The sequence below is a fragment of the Haematobia irritans genome, chromosome 3 (assembly GCF_050003625.1).
Source record: "Haematobia irritans isolate KBUSLIRL chromosome 3, ASM5000362v1, whole genome shotgun sequence".
In the NCBI taxonomy this organism is placed as follows: Eukaryota; Metazoa; Arthropoda; class Insecta; order Diptera; family Muscidae; genus Haematobia; species Haematobia irritans.
The window spans coordinates 119,595,640-119,612,475 of NC_134399.1; the positions used below are offsets into that span (position 1 = coordinate 119,595,640).

Sequence of the window (16,836 nt, forward strand, 5' to 3'; positions counted from 1 at the left end):
GGGGCCCATAAACTGCAGTTGCTCCAATACTTTTTAAAAGCAAATCTGCTATTAAAAATTTGCAGATAGCTGTACAACAGCAGTTGGCATTTTTCATTAGCCAATTTTTAACAACATTTACTGATATAGAGTCAACCCAACAAAAATAAAACAAATATTATATATATATTTTTTTTAATTTTATTACTTTTTTTTAGATTTTCATTGTTTAATATATTTTTTTCCGTTATTTTTTGTTATTTTTTTCGAACTTATAGCTGTACGTATTTTTATAAGAACGGGATGCGGTTGTTTTAATTTATAATTTACTATTTTCTATTCCACTTTTGACCATCATTCTTTTGTTCTTCATTTGCACACACTTTTACAATGGATATTGTTTGGTTTGCTTGGTATATAAATATTTGCACGCATATTTTACTGATTGTTTAACACTAAAATATTATTACATATCATAGTAGGTTATTTATATAGAATATAATAAGTTTGCGATGCAATGCAATCCAATTTACTCACGCTTTTACTTCCCTACTGCTTTATTTACTTGAGTTTTATGTTTTCCCCTATATTATATAGTATAGTATAGATTGTTTCGAGTGAGTTCATTTGAGGATTTCTGTTTTATCATTTAGTACATTCTTTTCTGTAAATTATTTTGTAAATACAAATAAAAGTTATATACCATTATCTCTTGACGTTATATTCTAATTCTGAATACTAATAGAATTTCGTGACCATCTGTTGAAAACTAAAAAAAAATCGGCTAAAATGGAAAACTTTAATATCCTTCAAGGATTCATTCGCTTGAAACAAAAAAGTTATTCTAGTTATTCAAATGAGGGGAAATAGGGTTGTCCCCTATAAACAAATTTTAGTAAACGTAAAAATTATCCCTTTTGCTCGAAACAGGTCCAAGCAAAATGTCTCGACAGTTGAATGTATTAGGACGTTGATTGTGTAATGGAGTTAGTTATATCGGTTCAGATTTATTTAAAGCCGGTGCTAAGTTCGTGTTTCGCAATAGAAAATAATATCCCAGCAAACAAAGCGTCCCCGAAAAAGTGATGAAAATGTTCTTTTTGGATCCGGAATTAATGTAAAATTAGCCCAGATGCGATGGATTCAATATGGGCTTGTCATAGGACGGATGTTCACCAGCCGTTGCACTGAATTTGCATCACTTCATAAGGGGTTTGATCAGAATTCAGTGTTTTGGATATGAATTGAAAAAATGTTTGATATTTTGCCAAATAAACAATTTTTATAACTTTTTTAATGCATTCTAACGCCCGTCTGAAATATTTGACCCCAAATATTTTTAAAAATGCATCATTTTTCTAGAAAGAATTTAGAAAAATTTTCGACAAAATTTAAATAATTTCCACCATTTCATTAATTTGTACGCTGTTTTTAACATATTTGACAAAAAAAAAAAAAAAAATAGTTTAAATTAACCATTAAAAGTATGAAAAAGGAAGTTATAAAAAATGAATTTAAAAAAAACTTCCTGTGTATTTAAAATAAAGAACATCTTTGGGAGGACATTTTTGTAAGTGATTTTAAAATTGTGCCTTTAGAACAACTTCAATTTTTTTTTTTTGCTGGTATATTAAATGTAATTTAAATTCGCATTTAAAATACGAACTTAGTACTGATTTTTAAATGGCCATTCATATATGGCACATGCTAATACTTTAAACCTCTTGGACGTTTAATATATTAAGACATATCGGTTTAGGTTTAGACATAGTTCCCATATATGTATGTACCGCCCGAATTTTCATACACATTTTACACATATAGGCATTTTACACATATAGGCTCTGCAGAAGTAAGGCCGGCCAAGTCACCTATTTATCACTGTGGAGGGAAAATCTCATTTTCTTTTGTCACAGAATAATATTTTTGTAACATTTATTTCGTTCAATAAGAAAGATGGAATATAAACGTCATAAAGAATATTCTCCCTATAGGTTACGTACGATTCACTTTTTGTTTTTCATATATTGTATCATCAAAGTATTGCATTTTGTTGTTGTGTATATAGACAAAAAACTACAGTTGTTTTTTTTTTATAGTTTTTCATTTTAATTTAAATACTAAAGAAATTTACACAAGACTGTTGTCATCATTACATTTTTTTATATTTAATTATATCCTGTTATATTATGTTTATTTTTTAATTATCCTATGATTTAGTCCTAAAATATTCATCTTTTTTCGAGTTTTTACTTAGATTATAACCTAAAATATTTAACTTTAGTTTATTTCTTGTTCATTTTTTGTTGTTTAGTTTTAAAGTAAACTATAATTTAATTTTAATAATTTCACATTGTATTTGCTTTTATCTGCTTGGTTGTGTTTATGTATGGTTGCCTGTTTAGAAATGTCTGTATGTTTTTAAATTATTAAAAATTAAAATTTCTTTGTATAGATATAATTTATTAATTATTGTATTGTTTTTCCTTACCATTTTTTTTCTTCTTAAGTCTATCTGTATGTATTGTGTTTTTTTTTTCTCTTTAATACTAAGCAAAATTAATTATTAAAATCAACGAGGGTCAACTATTTTTAAATTATTATAAAAAAAATAATTAAATTTAATTAATGTTTTTTTTAATCATTTATTTATCATCGTTATTCTCATAGAAAATTAATTCATTTTTTCCATAGATAAAATTAAAAAAAAAATATAGAAAAAAAATACAACTTAATCTAGCAAAAAGTTAAATTACAGAAAATATTAATTCTATATCTTGTGTTTATAAATGTATTACATCTTATATTTATAAATGTATTAATAATTTCGCATTAAAAAAAAAACTTTTCAAGTATTCTGAGTAAAAAAAATGAAAATTTAATGAACAAATGATATATACGTCACAATTCCAACAAAATTCTAAAAACAAATTAGAAAATTGTCCAAGTAAAAATTATTTGCTTATTGTTGTTGCTTGGAGTAAAACGAGACTGTTTGTTTTAGCGGTAAATGGAGGGGATTTTGTAGTGATAATACATTAGAAGTAAGCAGATTAGAAGGAGCTATATCATCATACACAATTTGTTTTGATATTATTTTTTTATGAAAATATGTTTCTTTTTTTGTTCCAAAATCATACTTTTTCCCGACAAATTCTTTTTGTTGAGATTTTTTACAATATATTATAAATATAGCATGTATATATTGGTGTTATGGATTTGATATATAGATATATTTATTTATTTATTTTTTTTTTTGCTTATTTATGATATATACATTTGCCAAGTGTCTCCCATTTAAAATTGAATAACTTAGAAGTTTCAAATGTTTTTTTTTTGTATTTATATAAAAACTTATAAACAAGCTAGGTTTATATATTTTCAATAATTTCCAGCATGTCAACTAAATTGGAAAATTTAATATCGAATTAGAGAACCTATACGTAATAGCAATTGTTCTTATCGAAATCGAGGCCAAAGAAAATTTTTTATCACAATTACCCGTAAAGATAAATATATAAGACTGAATTTTTTTAATGAACATACATTGGAAGAACAAAAAATGTATTTTCAAACATTTGGAGAAAGCAAAACAACTTTGTTTAGCAATTTTCAGTTTTTAAATTGTTTTGCTTGATCAAATCGACGACGACGAAGTCCTTGCACCGGTGCATTTTTAAGCCGAGTTCAAAAAGCTTTTATGTATCTTTTATGTTAGGCTTTATATGTTCGTTAATAAAAAAGATGCATGTTGATTTTGACATAAAAAACCTTTTTTGCAAAAGGCGAGAACCACTCGGCATTCATTTTCTTTTGGTATCAACATAGCCTAATTTATTTTTAGAGAATATGTTTAAAATTATGTGGTAACAAAGTTACATAGGTTTTTAAATTTCTTCTTGTCTGAAATCATCATCATTGAGCATTTGCGGAAGTTTAACATCAATTTTATTTTATTTTCATCCGATCATTGAAATTAAAAGTTCTCAAACTCTAGACAAATAGATTTACTTGAATTTATATTCATTTCGAAAATGTTACCACCATACACAGAAAGACTATCACCCACATTTTTTAATTATTATTTTTTTTTATAGAATTCAATAAAGATATTATTTGATTCAATTATCTAAATTAAAATTACACACAAAATGAATCTATTAACTTTTTAATAGTGCCAATTTTTTCACAATTAATATTTTTATTCCAATGTTAATTCAAACTAATTAAATTGTTAATTGAAGTGAAGAAAAATATAAATTTTTAAATTTTGAATTTTTGAAAACGTTCTCATGTCGGCAATTTTTTGTTTTTTTTTTATAAAAAAAAAAAAATTGAGAATTTACTCAGTATTATAAATACATAAATATATAAACAGACTTTACTTTTTCTGCACAGTTGTTTTTATATCATTTATATTAAACAGTAATATATAATTATGTATGTATGTATATAGATATTCTATATAGTGTATATTGTAATATTAATAGGGGTATTCTTGTAAGATTGTATAAGTATGATATATTATTTTCATTTCTAAAAATTTGTTTTGTGTTTGTATATAATTTTATTGTTATTATTAATATTTTCGTGTTATATATTTATTTCTTTAATAGGAATATTTTCGAGCCTGAAATTGTTTGCATTGTATTTTTGAAAATATTTGCATGGAAATTTATAATGTCTGCATAAAAAAACACAATATTTTTAAAGAAAGTAAAAAGAAATTTTCCGTTCAAAATTTGTTTTTACTCTCTTATATATTTTCTGGCATTACAAAAATATTTTTGCTTTAATTTTAATATTAAAACAAAAAGATGTTGTAATAGGAATATTAATAATAATTATGCAGTTGTAAAATTTTTCTATTTTGTTTCGTCACTTTTTAAATATATTTACAGTGAATAATATATACAATGAGTGACAGATATATGATTTTATACTTCTTTTGTTTTATTTTATTAAACCCAGTGAAAACCCAAATAAGGTGAAAAACATGTCTTTTAAAATTTTAATTAAAAGAAGATAACATTTTTACATTGAAAAAATATCACCATATTTCTCTTATTGCAAATTTTAAAGAAAAAATCAATTATGCAAAAAATTTATTCGCCTAATTTCTTTATCGAAACAAAATTATTCACATCAATTAAATATATCATTTAAACACTTTAATTTATTAAATCAATCAAATTTATAAATTATTTTAATTTATGTTAATGATTCGTATTATTATTTCCATGATTGAAGCAATTTTAATAAAAATTGATGGAAGTTAACAAATAAAATTTTTCAGAGTATTCTTTAATTTAATTTCAAACAAGAATTTTGGTAAAAATATTGACATGTAACTATGAATTTTATTACGAAATATTCCACTCTCGATAAATAAGCAAACGAATCATTGGATTTTAAACACAAAACAAAATATATTTAAAATAAAATTTGTATGCAAATTCAATAAAACAAAATTTAATCAAAGCAAATAATTTAATCAGATAATATTTATAATTGATTTCATTTAATTATTTTTTTATTTAATCAATTTCTGTATTTAAAATTAATATAAATTTTAATTGAAACTTTTGACACATTTGCTTGTGTAAGTTATTGGGATGTCTTTAAAAAAAATTATATGTAATGAATGAAATTGATTAAATTTTTTTCTATTGAATTTTTTCTTTTATTAAAATATTTGATGAACTAAGGGTATGGCCACACTAGGCAAATATTTAACCAAAATGAGTTTCAAACTTTTTTTCGAAATATCTGGATACAGTTGTTGGAAATAGTTCCTATCCATGAGCTAAAAATGTTTGCTTATTTCACTGTGGTGACGAATCCTTTTTTATTTCTGCCAAATATTTGCGTAGTGTGACCGTACCGTAATTCTATGACAGTTTTGTATGTAAAGTTATTTGGTAAGTTTGCCGAAAAGTAACTTTATCTCACTGTGATGTGTGATGGCAAGGAGTAGAAAACTAAAATTGGAGAGAAATCAAGCCTCATATTTAATACTTATTTCGCCTTATGCTTCACAAAGTCGATAGATTGTATATGAATGACCGAAGAATTGAAACTGCTATTACCGATTTTTAATATTTGTTGTTCTTACCCAAGCTTCAGATTATGGTGTAGACATCATAACTTTTTACATGGTAGACAGGCATTGCATTAAAATAACCTCGAGAAATGATCCCCGGAAAGAACAGAATATGCGGACAAAGTCATAAAAAAGAAAATGACAAAAATTCCTTAACGTTTTGTGAAATTATAGGAAACCGAAGACAATAAAATTTAGCAAAGTGCTTCTAATTGGAAACCACGAAAAGTGAAAACGTTAATTTTTGTGAGTCACAAGAGTTTTTGAGGCACATAAATTTATTTTGACAAGAATCTTCGTAAATCACAGAGAATTTCCGTCACTACAATTTCATGGCACATTCGTTCGTTACGTGAGTACGTGATTAACATTGCAGTAATCGCGCGTGAGCGAGGTATAATTTATGTATATGCCTCTACTTTACCTATATACCAGATAGCACAGGACAATTATCGATATACGGTCGGGACCCCAAGGTGAACAACGCCAATGAATCCTATTTTTGTCTTTATAACAGTTGGAAGAGGGAGCGTCCCATTTCGTAGGCTAAGTACTTATCGGCCCACCCAAGTATATACAACTTCAAAAAAAATTTTTTTCGTACAAAATGTTGACAACGATTTTCCTTACCTTCTATTAATTTTTTTATGATTCTCTGCCTCTAACTTTTCATAAAATTCAGCTATATGAATTTTCATCAAGTTTTTATTTGAAATTGAAATGTTTTGTTTATTGAATTCAATCTAGAAGAATTTCAAAATGTCTATTTTGAAAAGAAACGAATGTATGCATTAGTGCAACGAAGGATCTATCTCTATACAAAATATACAATATCCATAGACAAAAACAAATTAAAGATCATCATTTTCTTTATATTTCTAAAAATGTATTTTTATGTCTTTATTTTCTAAATTTTTGTTTGTTTAATAATTTTGTTTTTGTTCATAATAATTGTATAGGAAATATACTTATTGATTTGTTAATATTATTTTTACTTCTTTTGTTTAATACAAAGTTGAGTGAGAGAGGTGGTGGTGGTGGTGATAATTGCAAAATGTATTTGTGAAAGTGTGCTGAATATTTTACATTTTGTAAATGTTAAAAAAATACAAACACAAAAGTACGTAAATTATTTAAATTAAAGTAATATGCGTTAAAGAAAATATGGAAATCTCTTGAATGAGGCATATGTATATATGGGACCTCGAAATTTTTGTTAAAATAGTAAATAAAAAAACGCCATATTTCTTAGTTTAAATATTGTTTTCTATCAAAAAAAAAAGTTCACTTTACAATATTTATATGTTAATAGTTCAATTAAAACAAAAAATATATATGTATACTTGTGTATAATATGCCGTAGAATCGGGGAGTATGTTTTCCAAAAAAAGTAACCTATAAACTTTTAGGTTAGTTTTAAGAGAAGTTTTCTGCCATAATGTGTAAAACTTTTATAACTCAGTTACTATGGTATTTTGCAGAAAACAACTAAAAATAAAACAATGTATGTTTTTTTCTCGTTAAATAAAAATTACACAGTAATTTTTTTCTTCATGAGTTCTACAAAAATTAAAGCGTATAAAAAGAAAAACTGATTTCCTCAGTAGAGAATATTTTTTATGCAAATGTTTCATAAATGGTCAATTCGTCAGAAGATATATTGGGAAAAATCGAGCTATACAAGAGTGAACAAACATCCGAGCCAAAACGACAATAATGCTGAAGAGAGGTAGTAAAGATTTTGGATTTGTGAAACATTTTTGTTTTTTTTTTTCTGTAGTAAAAAATATTTTCGCAAAAAATTTCAATATTTTAATGATTACTTAAAAATTACCTTCCAACTTACACACACTCTCTATCACAATACATCTCTCATAGATCTCCAGCATTAAGGGGTTTTCTCGTTGTTTGTTAAAAACATTTGTGTGATATACTTCTTCTTGTATATAAAAAAACACGTGTGAGAAAATGTGGTAGTTCTAGTATGATTTGAGAACAAAAAATGGAAATAAAAAATATATGTAGAAAATTTATCGCGGATTGGTGTTTGATTGAGTTTGTTTTTTGTTTTGAATTAGTATTTAGAATGGTGGAATTTTTGTAGTGATTCTATAGGGGATGTGAATATTATTATTTTTTGTTGGTTGGTATTATATTTCATAAGCAACATTTGGGCAAACTATAATTACTAAATCTACTGGTTTTCATCATCATCACCCTCTCCATCGTCATCATCATGATCATCATGATGGACGGCTTGTTGTTGTTGTTGCTGCTGCTGTTGTTGTTGTTGCTGTTGGGCCTGTTGTGCCGCAGCCACTGCTAGTAATGCGGCTTTTTGCGCCGCTTGCTGTTGGGCTTGCATGGAAGGTGCAGACATAGCAATTGTCCCACTTGTCTTATACTCCGTCATTTCCTATATTAAACAAAATTAATGAACATCGATTAATAATAATGCAAACAATAGAAAAATTAATTTAAACAATAAGTGAGAGTAAAAAAAGTTGAACAAAAATTATGGTTTAGAATATTTTGTGGCCAATTTTAAAAAGAGTTACTTCTAAATGAACGTCCCTCCCAAAAGATTCATAGCCTTTTTATACCCTGCACCACACTGTGTAACAGGGTATTATAAGTTAGTGCATATGTTTGCAACACCCAGAAGGAGACGAGATAGACACATGGTGTCTTTGGCAAAAATACTCAGGGTGGGCTCCTGTGTCGATATAGCCATGTCCGTCTGTCCGTGAACACATTTTTGTAATCAAAGTCTAGTTCGCAGTTTTAGTCCAATCGACTTCAAATTTGGCACAAGCATGTGTTTTGGCTCAGAATAGAACCCTATTGATTTTGGATCGGTTCAGATTTAGATATTGCTCCCATATATATATTTCGCCCGATACGGACTTATATGGCCCCACAAGCCAGAGTTTTACCCTAATTTGCCTAAAATTTTGCACAAGAAGAACAATTAGTACTATAGTCAAGTGTGCCAAATTTTATTGAAATCGGTTTAGATTTAGATATAGCTCCCATATATATCTTTCGCCCGATATGGACTACTAATACGGTCCCAGAAGAGTTTTACCCCAATTTGGTTGAAATTTTGCAATAGGAGTACAATTAGTAGTGTAGTCAAGTGTGCCAAATTTTATTGAAAGCGATTCAGATTTAGATATAGCTCCCATATATATTGTTCACCCGATTTACACTCATATGACCACAGTGGCCAATCTTTTACTCCGATTTAATTGAAATTTTGCACAGGGAGTAGAATTAGCATTGTAGCTATGCGTGCCAAATTTGGTTGAAATCTGTTCAGATTTAGATATAGCTCCCATATATAGCTTTCGGCCGATTTACACTCATATGACCACAGAGGCCAACGTTTAACTCCGATTTAGTTGAAATTTTGCACAGGGAGTAGAATTAGCATTGTAGCTATGCGTACCAAATTTGGTTGAAATCGGTTCAGTTTTAGATATAGCTCCCATATATAGCTTTCGGCCAATTTACACTCATATGACCACAGAGGCCAATTTTTTTGCTCCGATTTAGTTGAAATTTTGCACAGGGAGTACAAATAGCATTGTAGCTATGTATGCCAAATTTGGTTGAAATCGGTTCAGATTTAAATATAGCTCCCATATATAGCTTTCGCCCGATTTACACTCATATGACCACAGATGCCAATTTTTAACTCCGATTTAGTTGAAATTTTGCACAGGGAGTAGAAATAGGATTGTAGCTATGCGTGCTAAATTTGGTTGAAATCGGTTCAGATTTAGATATATCTCCCATATATAGCTTTCGCCCGATTTACACTCATATGACCACAGAGGCCAATTTTTAACTCCGATTTAGCTGAAATTTTGCACAGGGAGTAAAATTAGCATTGTAGCTATGCGTGCCAAATTTGGTTGAAATCGGTTCAGATTTAGATATAGCTCCTATATATATGTTTTTCTGATATCGACAAAAATGGTCAAAATACCAACATTTTCCATGTAAAATCGCCACTGCTTAGTCGAAAAGTTTTAAAAATGACTAATTTTCCTAAACTTCTAATACATATATATCGAGCGATAAATCATAAATACACTTTTGCGAAGTTTCCTTAAAATTCAGTAGTTTTTCTTTAGATTGCAGAACATGAGTTTCTTCGTATTTCCTTAACATTTTACCCCAAACTTAGAAATAAAAGAATTGTGCCACACATTTGATTATATGTTTACATTTTCCACTGCAAATCAAATGATTTGCAGACTTTGATTTTTCGGCAAGCGATTTCGAAAAATCTTGTTTCACGGGTAACCAAAAACAACCAAAAAATTTTGAGGGGAAATCTATTTGAAAGGCAATCCAGAACATACCCGATTAAGTTCGGCTCGGCCGAATCATAAATACCCAACACAATGAATCAAATAGAATTTCAGGTATATTTGATGACAAATGGTGATATTCCCAAAGTTACCTTTAGAGTTTCTACATATGAAGGCTACATCAGATTCTGGATTTATAAGAACTAGTTTTGTTTGAGTTTTAAAGGAATCATAAATATCTCGCCAAAATGTGCTCGAAAATCCGATAGAATAACGCTTGAAATCTAAATTCTCTAGATGATTACAAAAATTTAAATAAATAAATAAAAAAATGTTTACCCCCATTACTCGAATGAGCACGAGGAGTAAACTCGGGAAATTTGTATTTCTTCCCGAATATACTCCTCGCAATTTAGATGTGACCAGTGCGCCTTCTTCTATCCCCTCAAGAAGTTAAATGGGGCCTATATTTGCATTATATAGATTTATTTATTTAATCAAACTGAGCCTCCATGGGCCATATGTTGATAGATTTACAAATTCGCGACGATCGTATAAAAATTGTGGTGTATATAGGCCCAAGAATTCAAAACGGGATATCGGTCTACATGGGTGCAATACCAAATTATCGACCGTTGTCGGGGCCGATACACATCATATTCGCCAAAACTCTTTTTGGAAATAAAATACCTTTACGTTGTAAATTTCAGCCAAATCATATAAAATTGGGGTCTCTAAACGCTCAAGAAGTCAAATCGGGAGATCGGTCTATAAGAGGGTAAAAAAAATGAACCGATATACGCCATATTCAGCACACCTCTTTGCGGACCTAACATATGTCTAGATTTTGAATTTCCGTCAAATCTGTTAAAACTTGCGGTGTTTAGAAGTCCAAGAGGTTAAATCTGGAGATCGGTCTATATGGGGGCTATACCGAAACGTGGACCGATACTCATCATATTCACCACAACCCTTTGGAGATCTAAAATACCTTTACAATTTTTACTTTAAATCAAATCGGATAAATTTGGTGTCTCTAGACGCTCAAGAAGTCAAATAGAGAGAACGGTATATATGGGGGCTATACCAAAAAGAGGGCCGATACACATTATATTCACCACAACCCTTTGTGGGCTTTAAATATGTCTAAATTTTGAGTTTCAGACAAATCGGGGCTGTATGGGAGCTATACCAAACGTGGAGCGATATATACCATATACACATAATTTTGTGGACCTAAAATATCGCTAAAATTTCAGGCAAATCGCATGCAAATTGCATTGTAGAGGCTCTCAAGACCCAAATGGGGGGATCGGTTTATATGGGAGCTATATCAACACCTGGGCCGATATAGACCATCTTCGAACTTGGCAGAGAAAAGACGAACCTGTGCCAAATTTCAGGACGATAGCGCCATTATTGAAGGCTATAGCGTGATTACAACAGACAGATAGGCGACATGGTTATATCGTCTTAAAATTCTCCCTGATCTCCCTGAAGAATATACACTTTATATAGTCGGAAATCGATGTGTTATAAACGGAATGGCAAACGTGTTATACCCATCATCATTCCATGGTCGTTGATAAAAAAAAATAAAGAAAGAAGGGAAACTGAAAAGAGTTAAAGTGACTAATGCACCAATGTGGTATTACAATGGACTGAATAGTCTAAGTGAGCCTGACACATCGGATTGCCACCTAACCTAACCTAACTAATGCTAAATAATTAAAAAAAAAAAACATAAGAAACAAGAGATGTATCAAATTAAAATGTAAAACAGGAGGGGAAATGGTTTAAAGATGAATGCTTTTGAACTTTCAATGTGTGGCAAATCCTAACAAAAACTGTAACGAGTTAAAAAATCTATATTCTTGGTTCCAGTTATGCCCTTTTCAAAACAGCCAACTGGCACAATCCCAGATTAAAATAGTTTCCTTCACGAAATTTAAATGAGTCATGAATATCAGTGTCTTCGCCATTTTTATAGTTTTATAAAGTGTTCCTATCCTTGTGTGTAGGTGACAGAACTAATCAAAATTCATTTTATGCACATCAAGCTGATAGTTTTCTAGTAATATAAGCTATTTGTAATCGATTTTTATATTGAATACAAAAGATACGAACAAGCGATACAAATCGACGAATATTAAATCGCGATGGCGAGAGTGACTACGAATAAAAATCATTTCATTGAGAAAAATTAAAACTTACTCTTTCATATCGTGCCTTGTCCTTTTCTGCCATTAACTCATATTTTTGTTTAACTTCAGGTTCGACATCGGCCCATTTACGTCCAAGCTCTTTGGCAATATCTCCAACACCATATTCAGGATTTAGAGCTTTAACTTCATTACGTTTCTCGTTACAAAACCAGAAGAAGGCAGATCTAAAAAATATTTTTTTTTATAAAACAAATGAAAACCATCAAAAAAATGTTCTCTATCGTTGTTTTGATAATAGTATTAAAAGTAGTATTTATCTAAGATTGTTATCTACGAACTCACAATGAACGTTTCGGCGCATTGGGATCCTTAATTTGTTTCCTCTTCTTGCCACGTCCAACTACTGTACCCTTGGGAGGCACATAATTTTGCATTTCCAATTCATAACGAGCCTTATCTTTTTCAGCCATTTCGTGGAATCGTTTTTTCTCCTTGTCGACCATTGTCTAAAAAGAACAAAAAAAAAATATGAGGAATTAATTAAGAATGAAAAATCCTTGCAATCTATATAAATTATAATTGTAATAGTAACTATTTAATTGTATATATTATTATATATCTTATCAATTTTATGTACGAAATAACAGCAAAGAATTTATTTTTTCCGGAATTTTTGACTGATGAAAAGGAAATCAAACCTATCACTTCCATTATTAACCTATTTTCGAAGTACATATAACTCTATCTTTTCTTGTTAGTAATTTAACCTTCTGTTACTCAATTAGAGCAAATTAAATGGTTATACCCAGAGCTCTGCCCTACATGGTTGGATCTTCCGAGGTCACAGTAACTCGACTTTTAACTCAACTTTAAAAACTTTCAATGTTTCTTCTACTACATATCGAAAAAAAATCGCTGCTTCTTCATTTTGTTAATCCAACATAATTATTTTCTTCTTTGTGAATTATTACGTGTCCTCTTTCTTCGTTTTTTTTTATGCAGCAAAGTTTATAGTTGTTGATGCTAATCCATAAAAAATTGATTTTTTATTTTTTTTTGTTTCTAAATAATTTCTTTTTAATATAAATTTATATTTATCGGTCCCATGACTTAAAAATTACAAAATCGAGCAAATAAATGAAATGAAACAATAGCTTTCTCTTAACATGAAACACTTGGCTCATTTATGCAGAAATAAATATTTATTTGATTTCAATCATCAAATTAATTGATGCTATTCATTTTTATCTTATTTAACAACAAATTGACTGTTTTGATTAAACAATTAATTCAATCATTTAAATGCTTGATTGCTATTACAATTTTAATTGAATTATTTTAGTGATATTGTTCTGTGTACTATCCATTTTATTTTGCATTTGACCCAGCGAGTGTATTTTCTTAAGTTTGTAAACAAAAAGAAATCCTGCTAGGCAAATCAATAGAATAAAATATAGCCCTAACGACGAGTGTAAAAAACGGGCTATTTATAGTCCATGAAAGTTGCGAACATGAACCTTTTCACAGTTCACAGAATATTTAAAAATTAGAAAAAAATCACAAATATTGTTGTTTATTTTCATTAATTTTCTGAAGAATTAATGATAATTCGAATAATCTTCACCATGAATTTTACATAAACATAGTCCATGGATGTGATTCATGTTCGCATCGTTTTCATCTTCAGAAGGTTAATCTTTGGAATTTCACTTAAAATATTTAGAAATAGGAAAATCGCATGTTATTTTTTATTTCCAAAAAGATTTGCTTATTACAATTTAACTCCTTTTAAAATTTGAAAATTTTTCTTGGAATTACCTTAAGTTGAAACATGTTATACAGTAATATATTTTAGAAAATTTCTTGCTAAACGGACGATTTCGTATATACATATTGATAAATACATGATAATGACGTTGTGTTATATAAATCTTAAAATATTTTTTACATAGTTAAAGTATCTATATATGTATGTATGTAGCGTAGATGACAGCAGGGCAGTTTTTAATCTCCAAAAGGACCCCTCAATAGGAAATGTACCAGTCATCTTGCTACCTCCAAATTACTTGCAGTATTTAAAGTAGAAGGTTGCCATTTTGTTTAAATGCCAAGTATCCGACCTTATACATACATAGTGATACTAGAATACAAAACATATGATTTTTATCTAATAATATCAAAAAAAAAAACACGTGACTAAAGAAAATTTGGTTAATTTGAACAAGTAAGTAAGGACGAAAGTTCAAAATATACTATCAAATACCAATGTCTTCTTTTGGTAATATCATTCGAATATATATGAGCTAAATAAAAATCTGAATTGAGTTGGTGGATTTTTTTGTTACTTAAGAGAGTTCATGGAGGATAAGATTGGATGATAAATTCTTCATAACTTTGGGCAATGAATGAGATATATCGCCATATTTGTGCATATCGGGCAATACATATTTATGGGAGCTATATAGGTGATTCCACGTAAACTGACCCCAGCTCATTTAAAAATATATAACAGATTTTAGCGAAAAAAATACCATAACGGATATCACGAACAATCTAATTTTAAATATCCATGAAGAGTTGTTAAAATTTAGGAACAGTTTTTTTCGTAAGAAGACATTTCCATGGAGTACCATGAAATTGTTGGCTGCACTACATTTATTGGCAAATTGGCAACACTATTTTTCGACCTATTTTTTCCTTTTATGGTATTTGACTTTTGTCCACATGAAAGTACATATTTTCAAGTATTGTTTAGTGCAAAATCGTAACTTTTTGAAAATATTTATTGGCTATAAGCGTCTCTGTAACACGGAGGGTCTCATTTGTCACACCCGATACAGTAAATATATAAAAAGTTTATTTTTTATAAATTTTATGTAGGTATATATATAATATATTTTGTGCAAGTTAGGTCCGAGCTAAGCTGTATAAAATTAATTAAAATGTTTCAGTATCATTTGAATATTTAAGCTATTAGTTGCGTTATAAGATCTGTCACACCCGTTACACAAAAATCGTGGTCAATTTTTAATTGATTTATATCATTATTTCAGATATGGAATTCAAAAATAGAATGCAAAAATTTCGGTTTGAATTGAAAAAAGATCCAACTAAATTAAAAAAACATCTGGAAAAAGAAAGGGAAAGAGATAAGAAACGTCGTGATAACAAGAAAAAGGTGATGGATAATGACGCGTTGGAAGAAAAACGGAATAGAGATAGAGAGCGACAGAAGAAGTGCAGAGAAAAAAAGAGGGCAAAATCTCTTCGAATTCTCATATTGGATCTTATAAATCAAAAAGGTCGCTGAAGAAAGCTGTGACTAACGTAAAAAAAAGCTTACCGCAGAGCCCATCGAAAAAGAAAGCTGTTTTATTCGAAATCGCTTCTGAAATACTTCCTTCGGAATTATCAAAGGCTTTGCATAATACCGAAACAAAAAGTAACGCAATTTCTGAAGAGGTGATATCAAATATAAAACAGTTTTTCATTCGAGATGATATAAGTCGTCAAAGTCCCGGCATTAAAGATTAAAAATCCATAAAAGATCCCATAACTGGAAAACGGATTCAAATTCAAAAACGATATTTAATAATGAGTCTTAGATAGTGTTATAATCAGTTTAGACAAGAAAATCCGGACGTTAAAGTCGGAAAGTCTAAGTTTTGTTCATACCGACCAAAAAACATTTGCATTGTTAGCGAAATTCCACATGATGTTTGTCTATGTGTATATCACTCAAATTTAAATTTTTTAACAGAAGCTTTGCATAGCATTTTTCCTTCTGTTCCCTCATCATCAAAAGAAATTTTGGATGTGCTCTGTTGCGATGTAAAGAGTGAACATTGTATGACAAACCAATGTTGCAATTGTGACAGAGTAAACGATATCATACCTCTTAAATACGATACATTGACGCCTATATCTTGGAAACAGTGGTTGCAATGTTCCGAAGGACGCTTACAAATAACTACCCAGAAAGACATCGTAGCAGGCCTACTTAATGTATTTAATTCAAAATTATTAAAATTCAAAACTCACGTTTTTGTTAAAAACGAGCAAAGCCGCTTTTTTAAAGAGACAAAAGCAAAGCTTTCCCAAAACGAAGCCGTCTTGCAGTTAGATTTTGCAGAAAATTTTGCTATTATTGCCCAAGATGAAATACAAAGCGCACATTGGCGCCACAATCAAGCTACAATATTTACTGCCTGTGCATGGACTAGAAATTCGGAACAAGAAGTTGAATGTCATTCCTACGGTATTATAA

The 16,836-nt window shown here is 29.3% G+C and overlaps 1 protein-coding gene across 4 annotated transcripts in view; it reads right to left on the bottom strand.

Moving 5' to 3' along the window:
- Positions 1–8,177: 8,177 nt before the first annotated feature.
- Dsp1 (Dorsal switch protein 1) overlaps positions 8,178–16,836 on the bottom strand; it is a 67,509-nt gene continuing 58,850 nt past the window's right edge. For all 4 annotated transcript variants that reach the window (XM_075302597.1, XM_075302596.1, XM_075302595.1 and 1 more), the window contains 3 exons: positions 12,912–13,075; positions 12,619–12,793; positions 8,178–8,498 (listed from right to left, as the gene is read on the bottom strand). In XM_075302597.1, coding sequence (XP_075158712.1) covers positions 8,277–8,498; positions 12,619–12,793; positions 12,912–13,075 — 561 coding nt within the window. In that variant the 3' untranslated portion in view covers positions 8,178–8,276. The remainder of the gene's footprint in view (positions 8,499–12,618; positions 12,794–12,911; positions 13,076–16,836) is intronic.